The 16,695-nt window shown below is 44.5% G+C and overlaps 1 protein-coding gene across 1 annotated transcript in view; it reads right to left on the bottom strand.

The window, feature by feature from the left end:
- The window catches only part of LOC143982918 (cytochrome P450 2C16-like), an 87,139-nt gene that overhangs the window by 19,499 nt on the left and 50,945 nt on the right, over positions 1 to 16,695 (bottom strand). The window contains exons 4-5 of the mRNA XM_077482053.1: positions 11,480 to 11,640; positions 6,411 to 6,587 (exon numbers count right to left, since the gene is read on the bottom strand). Coding sequence (XP_077338179.1) covers positions 6,411 to 6,587; positions 11,480 to 11,640 — 338 coding nt within the window. The remainder of the gene's footprint in view (positions 1 to 6,410; positions 6,588 to 11,479; positions 11,641 to 16,695) is intronic.

Raw genomic sequence — 16,695 nt, 5'->3', positions numbered from 1 at the left:
CACGAGCGGATTTTCCATCAGAAAAATCTTGGATGGTTTTTCCGACGGAATTCCTCTCAAGCTTGGCTTGCATACACACGGTCACACAAAAGTTTGCTGAACTTTCAACTGTCAAGATCATGGTGATGTACAACACTATGACAAGCCAAGAAAATGAAGTTCAATGCTTCCGAGCATACGTTGAATTGTTTCCGAGCATGCGTAGGAATTTTGCGCATCGGAATTTCCGATCTGAACTTTTTCCGACTGAAAAATTGAGAACCTTCCCTCAATCTTTTCCTAGCGGAAATTTGGCCAGCAAAAGTCTGAGGGAGCATACACGCAGTCGCATTTTCCGACCAAAAGCTCTCATTGGTCTTTTGCTAGCCGAATTTCCGATCGTGTGTACGCAGCATAAGACTTAGCCAAGGACTTAACATGGAATGCCAATAGTTTGCTTCCTTCTCCATGCAGTGAGCCCAGAAAAAACCTGCCTAAAATTTGTTTTCGGATGTTTTAACAAATATATATAAAAAAATATTTATGGTTCAGAGCCCTATGTCCGGTACGGATAAGGATGACAAACAGGGTTAACATAAACTCACCACTTGAAATGGACCTGAAGTGTGCCTTGGTCTAACGTACGGTATACCAAAATAAGGGGGCATACCCTAGATAAGAAATGAGGATTAAATGAAACTAACATGAAATGAAGTGAAATGAGTACTCTGTGAGGAGTATGATGCCTTGAGAAATGTCCTAAAAAGGGGATGGGAGGGTGGGTATCGCACACAGGAACCGACAAGGAACACAGCAGAATGGGCTGATTAAATACCCCTCCAGGCTCCTCCCATAAATTCCGGCCACATACTGGCCGACAAGGAACACAGCTGAACGAGCTGATCAATTACCCCTCCGGGCTCCTCCCATAAATTCAGGCTACCATACTGGCCTTCTAAAGCCGCGTACACACGGGCGGACTGTCTGTCCAACTTAGTCCGCCGAAACACATTTCAGCGGACAGTCCGCTCGTGTGTGGGCTTCAGCGGACTTTTTCAGCGTGCAGTCTGGCGGACTAAGTATTTCGGAATTTCCGTAATATTGTCTGTCAGACTTTGGTTTTAGGGGACAATCCGCTCGTGAGTAGGCTAGTTGGATGGACTAAGTATGGCGCATGCTCAGAAAGGATTTACACGGCGGAAGGTTGCATTGCTGTGTATTGGACGTCCTATTTCTAGTCCCGTCGTACGTGCTGTGCACGTCATCGCGCAAGCTTTCAACGGACTGTTTGTTCATCGTGTGTGGTCAAGTCCGTTCATTCAAAAGTAGGTCGGACTGTCCGTTGGATTGTCTGACGGACTAAGTTGGCCATACAGTCCGCCCGTGTGTACGCGGCTTAACTTATGGTTCAGAGCCTTATGTCCGGTATGGATAAGGATGACAAACAGGGTTAACATAAACTCACCACTTGAAATGGACCTGAAGTGTGCCTTGATCTAACGTATGGTATACCAAAATAAGGGGACAAAAACATTCTGGTAGGGGATAGTTCTTTATTAATTGAGTTTGATCATTGAGTGAGTTTAATAAATGCCTGAGCCATTTCCACGTGAGGGTTGTGGCTGTACTGGGCGAAGCAGGCAGACTCCTACCTGCCTAGCCTTTCAATGGCATGGTCCGGGACCCCGTGACGGGTGGTGTGTCAGGAATTTTTGAAGGCCCTCCAGGCCGTCTGGTAGGTGGAGCATGTTGCAAGAAAGTGAGACGTTGATGAGCTTGGTCGCTGTTTGTAGATGTTGTGCTAAACAGGGGTTTAGCTGAGACCGATCAAGGATAACGGCTGATACTGGATCGGCTCCAGTTAAACACGACAGTGCATCTGCTGCGGGATTGCTCTAGCCCAGGAACAATGCACAGTCAACTTTAACTGAATTTATAATGACCGCTATACCAGCCTACACAGGAAGGACATGACTGCTAAGGACTTAGACCTATCTTTGCAATAATCTCTGCTGGTTGTCGGTGGCGAAGGCCATAGTTCGCCCTGTCGAGCAACGACCCCGGAGCTGTGCGGCTGTTACTATGGGACAAAGCTGCCATGACGGGGTGTAGCTAAAGAGAGAGGTAATCCGGGTAAACCCGGGGTTTAAGAATATTTCTGGAGGCCGTGGTCCTGTATACCAATGGTGGCCAAAAATTGCAGCGAAGCCTGTGATGGTCGCTAAATCTGACACTACCTGGGGTGATAGGGGTGAGATAGACGGTATGAACATTTATATACCGATCTATGTAGTACGGAACCTCTGACATTGAAAGATCCGCCGCGTCCAGATTAAGGATCTGACAGGGGTCCTGAATCTGGGAGGGGAAGACGAGGATGCATGACATAATGATCAACCCTGGGGAACGACCCTATTGCAGAACTGAGCATTCTCGAAACAGACTGAAGCTGTTTCTAGGTATACCCCTGTGTGTGGGTGAAGTGTTTGAAAAACTGACCTGATAGGGTCAGCTTGTCAAGGGGGAAACTGGCGTGCGAGGATATTCTACAAAGATGGCAGTTTTGTGATGGGCAAGCGTTTAGCATTAGCTACGGGCTGATGCTTCTGGATACCAGTTAGAGGGGATCTTACTGTATGGGCCGTAAACAGAGACGGCTCACCGGGGTCCTGTGAGAATAGAAATGTCAGACGCTGGCTAGATATAGCCTGGTAGTGTTATGGGAAGAAGCCAGCTGCGTGTGGCAACCTGACATCTGGTGTAGAACGGAAGCTGAACTCAACTGCCCAAAGGGAGAAATGACCGTCAGGAACTGCGAGTGGCTCGTATGAAAATGTCACTGGGGCCAAGTGGCCAAACGAGTACCGCTGAAAATGATGTGTGGCTGAGTGCCATCAAAAGTGCTTGCAACGATTACACGTTATGCTAAGTTGCGCGCCTAGCCGTGATAGCAAGTGTTGCGCTTAAATGTGTGTTTACAACGATAGCAAGGGAGTTAACGTCACTGGAGATGTGTTTGAAGTGGCTGTGAGCAGTATGACTGCATGTGCTTGTGAAGACTGAAGAAGTTATGCCAGGATGCATGCTTGCTACGATTGCAAGAAGTTATGCTAGGATGCATAGTTAGCTAGGTTGAAAAGACAAAAGTCCACCCAGCCCACGACAAAATCAAAAATTTAGACAAACAACATTGCACAACCCGACACACCCAATGCCACACCCACAGCTGATCCAGAGGAAGGCAAAAAAAAAACGCAGAGCATGCTCTAATTAGCTACAGCAGGGGAAAAAATTCCTTCCTGATCCCACGAGCGGCAATCAGATTTCTCCCTGGATCAACCTAGCTACAATATAGCACCCCGTTATACTACGTACGTTAGGAAAGTATCCAGGCCTTACCCAGCAATGGACTGAGCCAGCCAGAACTGCTTGCCAGCAAGGATAGTAATACGTTTGTGCCTGGGGCTTGCTAGCGACAACTGCAAAGTTTATGCTAGGATGTGTGCTAGCAACCATTGCAAGAAGTCTATGCTTGGATGCGTGCTTGCAACGATTGCAAGAAGTTTATGCTTCGATGTGAGTCTGTCACGATGCAGGGAGTTATGCCTGGGTGTGCTTGTGGTGACTGCAGGACGTTTGTGATTGGATGCGTGCTAGCAACAACTCGCACAAAGTTGTACTTGGATGTGTGAAATGAATCCTATGAATTGGTTATATGTGATAAATCTAACACAAATGATCGTGGAGTATATGAAATGAATCCGATATGAATTGTTGAGTTATACCCGTAAGGCTGAAATGACGGGTGTGGATCAATGCGTTGCTGGTTTGAGTGGATTCGACTCGGTAAGCGATGAGTATGTGAAATGAAATAAATGAAATGTTTGCCGTGATATAGACAAGAATTGGTATGTTGTGATTAACGATGAGTTTGAACTGTGGAGCACAGAACGAAATGAGGTCAAGACAACTGGGGCATGCCTAGACGAATCAGTGCATGGGGGGTGCTACTGGACTCGACTGACCTGCAAACATGAAGGCAAAACCAGTTGAGAACTCCATACCTGTCACAGACAACTGGCCAAATGGTGACTCCAATGGGAGTGGTGAGCTTTGAAATGAATGAAATGAAATGAGACAAACAAACACAATGAAATGTTTTTTTTTTTCCTTCTTTTTTTCTTTTTATTTATTTATTTATTTATTTATTTTTTAAATTTTTTTTTTTTTTTTTTTTTTTTACGAAATTAAATGAGACGAACAAACACAAATGAAACATTGCCATGAAATGAGACGAACAAACACAAAATGAAATGTTGCCTTTGGTGAGAATCTGCCATGACAGTGGCGCAGCTCGGTCGTGTCGCCGGCGCAACTGACAACGAGCCGGACTCTGGAGCATGTACTGAAATGAGGCAATTAGTGAAATGAGGCCAAAATGATCACGGCCCCTCTGGTAGAACCCGAACATTGCAAAACAACTGGGTTTGAATCAAGGTGCAGGAGGTGACAGTGAAATGAGTGAATCCGCCATGATAGAGGCCCGAATCGCCATGCCGTAACTTTGCGACTGAGCACGAAGCGGACTCTGGAGCATGTACTGAAATGAGGCCTGTCCTGGGGCACGCCGAGACGAATTAGTGCACAGGCGTGACTATTCGTGTCGGAGCGTGATAGGTGAAACGAAATGATACCCATGACAAAGACAGGGATCAATGGCTGTGCTCAAGAAGTGACAGTGAACCCTGTCTCTGGCGCATGTACTGAAATGAGGCGAAGCAGCTGGGCACACCGGAACGAATCGGTGCATGCAACTGCGACAGGATTCGAACCGGAGCGTAATAAGTGACACGCCATGACAGAGACCAGAATCAACGACTGGCCTAACGATTCGGTAAAGAATCCGTCTCTGGAGCATGTATAGAAATAAGGCCAAACAACTGGGTGTACCGAGGCGAATCGTTGCATCGGTATAATGCGACTGGATTCGTAACGGGGCGTGATAGGTGACCAGAAATGATATGCCATGACAAAGACAAGAATCGAAAACCATGCCTGAACCTGCGAATAATTCTGTCTCTGGAGCATGTATTGAAATGAGGCCGATAACTGGGGCACACCGGAGCGAATCGGTGCATCGGAGATGCGACTAGATTCGAATCGGAGCACGACTCGTGACCGAAATGAATGAAATTATTGAAATGATTGAAATGATCCGGTTAATTAGAACTTAGAACGTCTGATTGGGAATTTTCGAAATGATCCGAACGATTCGGACGTTTTAGTAGGGACCAGTGATATGGTCGAAAGGTTTATGAAATGATGTGGTGTCATGGACGGGTGACCACGACTTCTTTCGAGAAGCAAGGAGCACGAATGTTTAGAGGTAACGGATGCGTGAAACAATATCGGAAAATACGATGGTGACATTTCAGTGAGTGGTTCGTGAGTTCAACGCATCACAGTTTAGTGACATGAAATAACATGAAATGAGAAATGGGGGCCGAAGCCCTACCTGCGACAGCCGGACCAGATGCGTTGTACGACACTGGCAAGTTTCAAGTATTGCGACACTCAGACAAATACACGAACGCTCACGACGACCAAAACAAACTGTAACACGAGGACGAAGACAGGACTTTTGACGAACACGGAACTCACGAACACTGCACTCACTCTATCGAATGGTCTCGAATAGTCGCCCCTACATCTGTGACGTAGTAACTATCGCACACAGGAACCGACAAGGAACACAGCAGAATGGGCTGATTAAATACCCCTCCAGGCTACTCCCATAAATTCCGGCCACATACTGGCCGACAAGGAACACAGCTGAACATGCTGATCAATTACCCCTCCGGGCTCCTCCCATAAATTCAGGCCACCATACTGGCCTTCTAACATATGTATTTTGTACTATTTCTCATTTGGCACTTTTACAAATCTATACCCTGATCCAAGTTTATATTCTTTTTGAGCAGTCATATTAATCTATTTATTACCAATAAACTTGAACTTTCCAATCCAGTGCTTAGAAAGTTGTCACTGGAAAAGATATCCTCCTTGGAAGTTCCTTCCCTCCATTCCTGTTCCAGTAACAATTGTCAAAATGATGACTTTAAAGACAACAGGCTAAAACTAAACAAAAATTATTGGCTTCAGATACACTTTAATGTCTTATCTCTTAGTTGTCAGACAAACTTTTACCTTGTTGTAGGTTTTATATTTTTCACATATAGTAACATTCTCTACGTGAAAGCAGAGTTTAGGAATATCATTTTAGATTGTCCATTTTTCTATGTAATGGTAGTTACAATTTTTAAAAGATCAGGTCCTGGGTACCAAATTATCATTTTTTGGAGACTCCAGTCTGCCATCTTTGTGCTAGCAAAATATTAAATTTTTAAATTAAATTAAATAAATTGCCTTACCTGCTCCATCTTTAGGAGGAAACAATCAATGAAGTCTCTGGGAGAACCTGGATCCAGGGTTTCTTTATGCATTTTCACCCTTTCTGCGATAAAATTCTGAATGCCATCAATAGCTTTAAACATTTTGTGATGGGGTCCTGGAATCTTTCCAACCACTCTGGGAAACGTGTTGTACAGCTAAGAGATATTTTAAGAGTAAGACCAAGAGAAATAAACAATGGGGCGAAAATCACATTTGTGTATGCACCAGAATTAATGTGCAGAAACAAGGATTGAAATGTGTGCACCGCACCATATTAATAAACAAATAAGCGTATCTGAGAGACATTAAGTAGTAAGACTAGCATGCCAATTTTTTAAAAGTGCCACACTTGATTGGTTTACTAGTAAATTGACTGTACGCTTTGTAAAAGCAGTTGTGCCAGAGCTTAGTAAATGAGGAGAAGCCCTACTGACTTCCATCATCCAATTATGTGCAAGTAAAAATGCTGTTTTTTATATTCCTTGCATGTGATTGGGTATTGCTATGCTCTGGAGCAACTGCACTTGCAAAGTAGACAGTCTATTTGCCTTTAGTAAATCAACCCCCATGTTTGCCCAAATTAAAAGTCACGGGCATAATTTTTATAGTTGAAAACTAAATCTAAAAAGTAAGCAAAATGCAAACTGGTATACATAAACTAGAAGTAGGGAGTTTCTTCAGATGACGAGAATGTGATGTTTATAAAAATGTGCAGTTTTTAAAGGGTTTTATTGTCAGACACTTATTATCTTGATCTGAATTTGTAGATTGAAAATGTAACTAAGGTAAATTTAGGAGTGAAAATTTATGAAAAATAGTTACATCCAGATTAATCTCTCTCTCTCTCTCTCTCTCTCTCTCTCTCTCTCTTTCTATTTATTGTGGTAACTCAATGGCAATGCATAACAGTGTGTTCAGTCACTCAATTTTAAGGGCTTGGTAGCCTACTTTTATTAAAAAATAAATTAAAAAAAGGAAAATTTCAACAAAAGACATCACATGCCCATGCAAGGGTTTCCACCTTCACTGTAAATTTAGGAAAACAATACTTAAGCCTTCTGGCTCACTCTCTCTGGCAATCCTGCTGCTCAGGCCTCATGTTTTGGTCCTCCTGGCCATCAAACACCAATTCCCAGTGTAGTACCCTCTACCAATAGGTAGGTGCTAGTAATGTTTTTGTTTTACTAGGAACTGTCAGCACAGGCAAATTTAGGCAGGCCTATGCTGCAAGCTAGGCCTGTCTGTTTTGATATGGAGGCTGGGAGTAGTCAGAGTAGCAGTGGGTGTAACCACCTGTGCTCTAGTTCTGAGGCACCTCGCCTGCTTCCAGGGAGAAGATTCTGGAAGAGGGGCAGGGCCTGGAACTGGAGTGGCAGGCAGCTCATGTGGGAGCCCTGACCGATCCCCAATTGGTATTGGCAGGGAGCAGGCCTCCTATATAAGCTGAGGTAACATGCCACTGGGAGGAGATGTCAGCTTAGTGAAGTGAGGAATGAAATACTAGGCAGCAGCAGGAGGGCACCCCCATCTGTGCCCATCGCAGGAGGAGGCCCAGGGAGAGCTGTGAGGGAACTTTGCTTCTACACGGTCATTGGCAATGTCTTTATCACCACACGGTTGGTGGAAAAGAACTCCTGGAGCAGAGGGGCAGGTGAAGCTGTCAGAACGTATGGTCCAGTCAAGTTCCTCATCAAGGACTCAGGGCAGTGGAAGGTCGGGGAGTGTTACCACAGTGGATGGCTGGATGTGCCAGGAAGTCTGTGAGGGAACTTTGCTTCTACATGGTCATTAGCAAAGTCTTCATCGTTTACACAGTGAATGATGGGGAGTCCTGGATCAGAGGAGAGACTCATGGGATATGTGTCAATTAAACCTTGTGGTTCTTGAAAGTAGATGGGCAACAAAGTCTCTGCCACAGACTTGTTAACCGAACTTAGAGATTCTTGAGAGTTTTTAGGAAGAACTACCATACAATATCAGATTTTTTCAGCTGACACATCGATACTGTAGGGATATTGATCCGGGATGCGTCCTCAAACTGAGTTTACAGGCTCCTCCAGAGAGACCAGCCTTTGCGCTTGGTCCTCCACTGGAAAAGTCCTCCCCTGGATCCTTCAGCTTTCCTTGGCTTCTCCCCGCAGGCGAGACAGCACAGGACCACCCCTGGATCAGCAGGCTCCAAGACATTTCTGGGTCTACATTCTCAGCTGCGAAGCCTCGGGCCAGGCAGCCCCCAGGCGCAAGACCATGCGACACAGACCCCAGGCCAGGAGGGCCCTGGGGTTGGGATCACGGACCCCGGAAAACAAACTCAGAAAAATGGCATCGGTACCTTAAATACCCTTTCCCAGAATGCACAGCAGGGAAACCACACCCACGGAACCATTTCCGAGCAAGAGGCGATATTCAATGAATCCAGCCAGCTGCTGTTCCACACCCACTGATGGTGACAGCGACACCTACGGTCAGGTGGGAATCAGTGCAACCCAACTGGACTGGTACAGAAACCAGAACTTTTAGAGAAATTAGTCTGAGCCAAGCTACAGCTTCAGATAATTAAATTTGAAAAAACAATAGCGTCTGCTCATCAGGAGCAGGGCGCTACATATATGTATAGTGGTACCCCTGTAAGGGCTGCTGAAAGTTGTGGTCCACCTGTCACCCTGCCCAGTCCGGCATTCACTTCCCAATAACCTTGAGTCAATGAACAGTCCATATGTTTGTTTTTGTATTTTTATTAAGGAGTTTGTACTTGGATAGGGATGAGAATTTTAGATGCTCAGCAGAATTTTATAACAGTCAATTTTGAACAGAACTATGTACACTCTTTAAACTCATGCAAAACACTTGCTTGCAGACTATCACTCTCTCTTTCCTGCACAACACTTAACTCCAGGCACAGCTAGCACATGGTTAGGCCCAACACTGACTCAGTCAGGCCTTAGGAAATGTCATTTGTAAGCAGGGACCGCAGGTCCTTTTTAGTGTAGCAAACATACAATAGAAAGTCTTTAGTGCTAGCTGCCTATGGTGGACTACCGCTCCCAGCAATCCCTCTTCAGGCCCTGCCAGTCCTCCTGGCTACAGCTGCCCGACTCCACTGCCTGTGACATTGCAATCCTCACTAGCTCCACACTCAGCTCTTATTGTTGCCTCTCAGTCCTCTCTGGCATGCCTCTCCAGTACTCCCGATAGCACATGTCAGTCACCAGCCCTCCTAGCTGCACACATACCGGTGGTTCTCTCCTGAAGACTTGCCCAGCAGCACTAGCTCCCGACTGTCCTCGCTGACTCCTCTCTGTGCCTCCTGCCCAGATCCTTCATGCATTTTTGAAGGGATCCTTCCTGCACCTGAGTCCCAGGCCCAAGGTCACCCCCCCCCCCCCCCCCTCAACACCAGATTAGGGAACACCCTCAAAGGCCCGACAGCCTAGTACTCCATCCTCGGTTCTTCTACCCGACGAAACAAATCCCCAGCTGGGCTGATTCTAGGTATTTAAGGAGGCCTGCCCCCTGGCAATCCAAGTTGGGGATTGGCCAGGGCTCCTTATAAGACCCCAGGCCCCCTGTAAGCTAGGCCTGCTTAAAGTTGTTGTAAACCCTTACATGCCACTTTTACCTACAATAAGGCTTACCTGTAGGTACTGGCAATATCTCCTAAACCTGCACGGTATTTGAGATTTTTTTTATCCATGTCTTTATGGACTTTGCTTTATGCACTGGTCCAAATAATTTAATGGACGGGGGATTGTTTTTTACGGTTTGGGCTTGGCCCCTTAGTTCCAGTGATGGGAACTCTTAAAGCATACAAAGACATTTTGGACAATTTCATGCTCCTAACTTTCTGGGAACAGTTTGGGGATGGCCCCTTCCTGTTCCAACATGACTGTGCACCAGAGCACAAAGCAAGGTCCATAAAGACATGGATGAGCGAGTTTGGGATGGAGGAACTTGTCTGGCCTGCACAGAGTTCTGACCTCAACCCGATAGAACAGCTTTGGAATGAATTAGAGCAGAGACTGCAAGCCAGGCCTTCTCGTTCAACATCAGTGGCTGACCTCACAAATGCACTTTTAGAAGAATGATCAAACATTTCCATAGACACACTCCTAAACCTTGTGGACAGCCTTTCCAGAAGAGTTGAAGTTGTTATAGCTGAAAAGGGTGGGCCAGCGTAATAGTGAACCCTACGAACTAAGACTGGGATGCCATTAAAGTTCATGTCCGTGTAAAGGCAGGACTCACAATACTTTTGGTTCTATAGTGTGTGTGTGTATATATATATATATATATATATATATGTATATATATATATATATATATATACACACATATATATACACATATATATATATATATATATATATATATATATATATATATATATATATATATATATATATATATATATATATATATATATATATATATATATATATATATATATATATATATATATATATATATATATATCATGTTCATGAGATAACTGCCAATTTAATTTGTGAGGAAGCCATTCTGGTTTTTTTTTTTGCTCACACCTGCTATCCTTTGCTTCTAAATGCCCATGTTTTTAGATGTATTTATATCTCTAGCCTTCACGTGATCAACATTGTAAACTTGTGACACATATGACAAATATGTGCAATATTTGGTATCAACTATATATTTTTGTCCACAGATAACACCTAGATTGAAATGTGATTTTTTTTTTGGCAACAAATTGCTTCTGCCACTTTTCTTTTACTCTCACAAAAAACACATTTTGCCCCAAGAGTTATTTAATTAGTATTACTACTTTGCACCCAAAATCCTTTTCGTTCCATATTTCTTTTAAACGTATTTTCTGTGTTTATATTCCTGTGCACCAAATTACCAATATATTTTATTTATTAATTTGGCACATTTTGCATATTCATTTACAAATGGGGGCACTTTTCCACATTCGCCAATTTTTGTTAGTCCCCACACACAATATATACAATTAACGTAAACATTTCCTTTTTAGTATTAGAATTTTTAGAATGTTCCAAAGCTCTTTACTTACCTGTCCCCAAACAGAGCTAAAACCTTTAAAAATTTCATGTAAAAGGGCCAAAAGCTGAAGAAAAGTTTTGTCTTCATACTCAAACCGGCTTCCAAACACCACTGAGCAGATGACGTTGGAAACTGCCTTGGCAAAATAGAAAGTTGGATCCACAGACTGACCTGTGAGAGAGACATAGTAAAGACTTCAGAAATAATTGACTATATACAACTTTATGGGGCTACTCCCATTAGAGCTGATATTTCAGTTTCTGGTAGATGTTCAATAGTTAAAACGTATATAACCCCCAAAACACAAAGCAATATGTTGCAGCATATCATTCCTTACCAGTATATGTGCATTAGTTAAATTTTTAAAAAAAAATTTATTTTTCCCTGGTGATCCTGCAAGTAACACACTTCCTCTCCTTTGTTGACTGCTTACTCACTGTACTGTTTCTATGGTGGAACAACATTTTCATCCTGATTTGGACTACACCTTCCCTTCTCTTCTACTCCATTACATAGGCCAGAAGGGTGGTGTAGTCCACAAAAGAGAACTGGGAAGGCTGAAGTTAAAGCTAGGAATAAGAAACAATAAAAAAACACAATTACTAAAATGACATGGGGGAAATTTACTAAAACTGGAGCACTTAGAATCTGGTGCATGTGTGCATGGTAGCCAATCATCTTCTAACTTCATCTTGTTCATTTAGACTTTGAAAATAAACTTGAAAGCTGATTGGTTTCCATGCAGAGCTGCACCAGGCTTTGCACTCTCCAGTTATAGTAGCCCCCCCCCCCCCCCCCCCCCCATGATAGTCTATCTTAAAGACACCCCCTTCCCCAACTGACCGCTTTATATTTACTTCTCCAGCTTTTCCTATTTCTTTATCTGCCACCACAAAATTGCCTGAAAGTAACAGCAGGGGAGCACTGAAGAAGTAAGTATAAAATGGTTGGGGAATGGGCTGTACACTATGTGCCCTAAACTCTCCGATGGTCACCGCAGTGTTGAATTCTACATTACACCTGCATCTAAATCATTAAAAAATGCAGCTCGCTGTGTGTAACCTGTGGTGTCCTACAGAGCATAGGCATACGCAGGGGGTGTGCCAGGTGTCCCCGGGCACACCCTAATCACCCCAAGCACATTAGCATTATGTGCCGGTGGGGAGATGGGGGATATCTCCATCTGATCAGTTCTGTCATTAATAAAGTGCTACCATACCTCTCTTTCACTGCATCAGCTCTGCCATAAGTGTGTGTGTAATATATACAGTGTGTATATATATATATATACATATATATATATATATATATATATATATATATATATATATATATATATATTGTGAGGGGTTAGCTCGGCAGCGGGTGTGTGTGACCCCCTGGATGGGTTCACAACACAAAATCAGGCACAGCAGACAGCGTTGTAGGTGCAAAAAAACAAAAGATGCGGTTTATTTATGCTACATGCAGTGAAACATATAACAGCCAAACAAAAATAAAACATGAAAATAAATCCTGGTCAGCTTGACCTCTAATTACACACTTAGATTCCCTGTCTAACAACTGAGTGCAGCCTTGTGCTGCACCAGTCCCTGTCTCTGTTGTAGAGGGTCGCCACACAGGCGTTAACTCACCGCACAGAACAGGTATCACACTCCCCAGTCTATACACACAAAACTGGTTCCAGGATGGAGCATCTCCCTAAGCATGCTGTTTTTTTTTGTAGAGGTCTTAATGAGCCCACTTACTTCAGCTGGGCTCATTAACTCTTCCCCTCTAATTGTAAAAGTCTGCATAAAGCCTGAATCTAGGGCACACATATTTCCCATCCTGGATACAACCAGGTGACTTTACCTGCGTGCTGCCACATACCCCCCCCCTCTTGTTTCAACCTTGGGGTTGTAACACAAGCATTCAGACACGCATATATCCGAGACAAAGCATCCACATTCCCCATTTTAACACCAGGGCGATGCTTAACTGTAAAGTTAAATTCTTGTAGGGCCAGGAACCACCTATTTACCCTTCTATTGGTCTCCTTGTTCTGAGCCATCCACTTTAAAGGAGCGTGATCAGTCACCAGGTCAAAGTGCCTACCTAGCAGATAGTACCGAAGGGAATCTAGAGCCCACTTCACTGCTAAACATTCCTTCTCAATCGTGGCATAATTTACCTCATGGGACTTCAACTTCCTGCTGAGGTAAATTACTGGGTGCTCTTCCCCGTTCCAGACCTGGGATAACACTGCTCCTAACCCAATGTCTGATGCATCAGTTTGTACAACAAAGTCCTTAGAGAAGTCTGGTGAGTACAACACTGGCTGGCTACATAAGGCTGTTTTTAAGGACTGAAATGCTTCTTCAGCCTCTGGGGACCATTTAACCATAACAGACTCTTTCCCTTTTGTCAGGTTGGTGAGGGGCACAGCCTGAGAAGCAAAATGGGGAATGAATCGTCGATAATAGCCAGCGATTCCCAGAAAGGCTCGTACCTGTTTCTTGCTGTTGCGACGTGGCCAACTCTGTATGGCCTCGACTTTATTGACTTGGGGTTTTATCACCCCCCTCCCAATAGTGTACCCAAGATATTTGGCCTCCTCCTGTCCAATAGTACACTTCTTTGTATTGGCCGTAAACCCAGCTTCCCGGATAGAGTCTAGGACTGCTTGTACTTTTGGCAAATGTGAGACCCAGTCTGTGCTATGGATAATCACATAATCCAGGTAAGCTGCAGCATATTTCTGATGGGGCCTCAGAATCTTATCCATTTTCCGCTGGAATGTTGCCGGTGCATTCTGTAACCCAAACGGCATTCTCTTATATTGGAATGCCCCATCTGGGGTTACAAACGCAGTTTTCTCCTTGGCCGACTCGGCCAGGGGAATTTGCCAATACCCTTTGGTGAGATCAAGAGTTGTCATATATCGGGCTGTTCCCAGCCGGTCAATCAACTCATCTATACGCGGCATGGGGTAGGTGTAAAATTTTGTAACTTTATTTAATTGTCGAAAATCGTTACAAAACCGCCAGCTCCCATCAGGTTTGGGCACTAGTACGATAGGACTGGACCAGTCACTCTGGGACTCCTCTATCACACCCAATTCCAGCATCCTTTGAACCTCCCCACGTATTGCCTCCCGTCGGGCCTCTGGTATTCTATAAGGTTTTAGTTTTACCCTTTCTCCTGGCGGGGTGATAATGTCATGCTCTACGCCAGATGTTTGTCCCGGAAGCTCAGAGAAAATCTCTTTGTTACGAAGTACAAACTCTTTAACCTCCTGTTGTTGGGGTTTCGATAAGGTGTCTGCTATTCCAACCTCAGGAACTAAGCAATCAGGCTGTACTTGTGACAAAGTCTCTGCGACTAGGGATTCCCTATCCCTCCAGGCTTTCAGCAGATTGACATGATAGATCTGCTCCGGCTTTCGCCTTCCTGGCTGTCTAACCCTGTAGTTCACCTCACTAATTTTTTCAATTACTTCATATGGACCTTGCCATTTGGCCAGAAATTTGCTTTCAACCGTAGGGACTAGCACCAAGACCCTATCCGCCGGGGAAAAAGTACGGGTCTTGGCCCCACGGTTGTACACTTTCTGCTGTGCTAACTGCGCTTGGGTTAAATGTTCCTTTACAATTGGCATTACCTGTGCAATTCTATCTTGCATCAGGGCGACATGCTCAATCACACTCCTGTGAGGAGAACTCTCATTTTCCTAAGTGTCCTTGGCGATATCCAGCAGCCCTCTTGGGTGTCTCCCATAGAGCAACTCGAAGGGTGAGAAACCCGTAGAGGATTGGGGTACCTCCCTAATGGCAAACATCAGATAGGGTATTAGACAGTCCCAATTCTTTCCATCTCTATCCACCACCTTCTTTAACATTTGTTTTAGGGTTTTGTTGAATCTTTCAACCAACCCATCTGTTTGGGGGTGATACACAGATGTACGCAATTGCGTCACTTTGTACAACTTGCATAATTCTTTCATAACCCTGGACATAAAGGGTGTACCTTGGTCCGTAAGCAGTTCCTTACAAATACCCACGCGGCTAAAAACAAGAGATAGCTCTTTGGCTATGGTTTTGGCCGAGGTATTTCGAAGAGGAATTGCTTCCGGATAACGGGTGGCATAGTCCAATATAACCAAAATGTACTGATGCCCCCTGGCGGACTTCATTATCGGACCTACCAAATCCATTGCGATCCTTTCAAAGGGGACCTCAATGATAGGAAGAGGTACCAGCGGGTTACGGAAATGTGGCATAGGTGCCGACTTCTGACACACAGGGCAGGAGGAACAATAATTTTCTATTTCCTTCATGACCCCAGGCCAATAGAATCTCTGCAATATCCTCTCTCTGGTTTTCTCTGTCCCCAGATGACCTCCCAGAATGTGCCCATGGGCCAATTCTAACACCAACTTCCTGTAAGGTTTGGGCACTTCAAGTTGCTCAATGGTTTCTTCTGCCCTTTGAGCCACTCGATACAGCAGGTCCCTTTCCATAGTGAAGTAAGGATAAGTGCAAGTCTTATCTGGGTTCACTAACTCGCCATCTATTTTCACCACATTTTCCCGTGCCTTTATTAGGGTGGGGTCTTTTAACTGTTCTGTGGCAAAATTTTCCCTGTGAACCTCAAGATCCGAAAACTCCACAGACGGCATGTTTTCATCTGAGGATGTTGGCTCCTCCCCAGTTTCTCAAGTTTCCCCCGCCAATACCGACAAGGGAAATTCAGGAGAGTCCTCACCACTCCCAGAGGAATTCTGGTCATCTTCCTGGTTTATAGGGGCACCAGTGGGGGGGTCAGGACAATCCCAGAGTTCCCAGAATTTTGGAAAATCCCTTCCCACAATAGCATCATGTGGTAAGTGAGACACTAACCCCACCTGATGAGAGAGGTTACCTTTGGGGGTCTCAAAAAACACTGAAGTTACAGGATACTCTCGGGTGTCCCCATGCACACAAATAACAGCCACCCTGTTCTTCCCAGAGACCTCTGTAGTAACTAATTCAGCTTTTATCAATGTTACCAGGCTACCTGAATCCAGCAACACATCAACATTTCTACCATTAATGCACATTTTACATAAATGTTTCTCAGGTCCCCGAATGGCAGTGCATGCAACTGTCGCAAACAGCGACTGACGTCTCTCCCCTATAAAGTCACATTGCATAGGCTCATCCACAACTGGGCAATTGGCTGCAATATGTCCCTCTTGGCGGCAGC

Source organism: Lithobates pipiens, unplaced genomic scaffold (assembly GCF_037356315.1).
Source record: "Lithobates pipiens isolate NorthernLeopardFrog02 unplaced genomic scaffold, aLitPip1_a1.2 Scaffold_1, whole genome shotgun sequence".
In the NCBI taxonomy this organism is placed as follows: Eukaryota; Metazoa; Chordata; class Amphibia; order Anura; family Ranidae; genus Lithobates; species Lithobates pipiens.
Note: the sequence above shows the minus strand (reverse complement) of the source record. Positions and strands in the feature narration are given on the sequence as shown.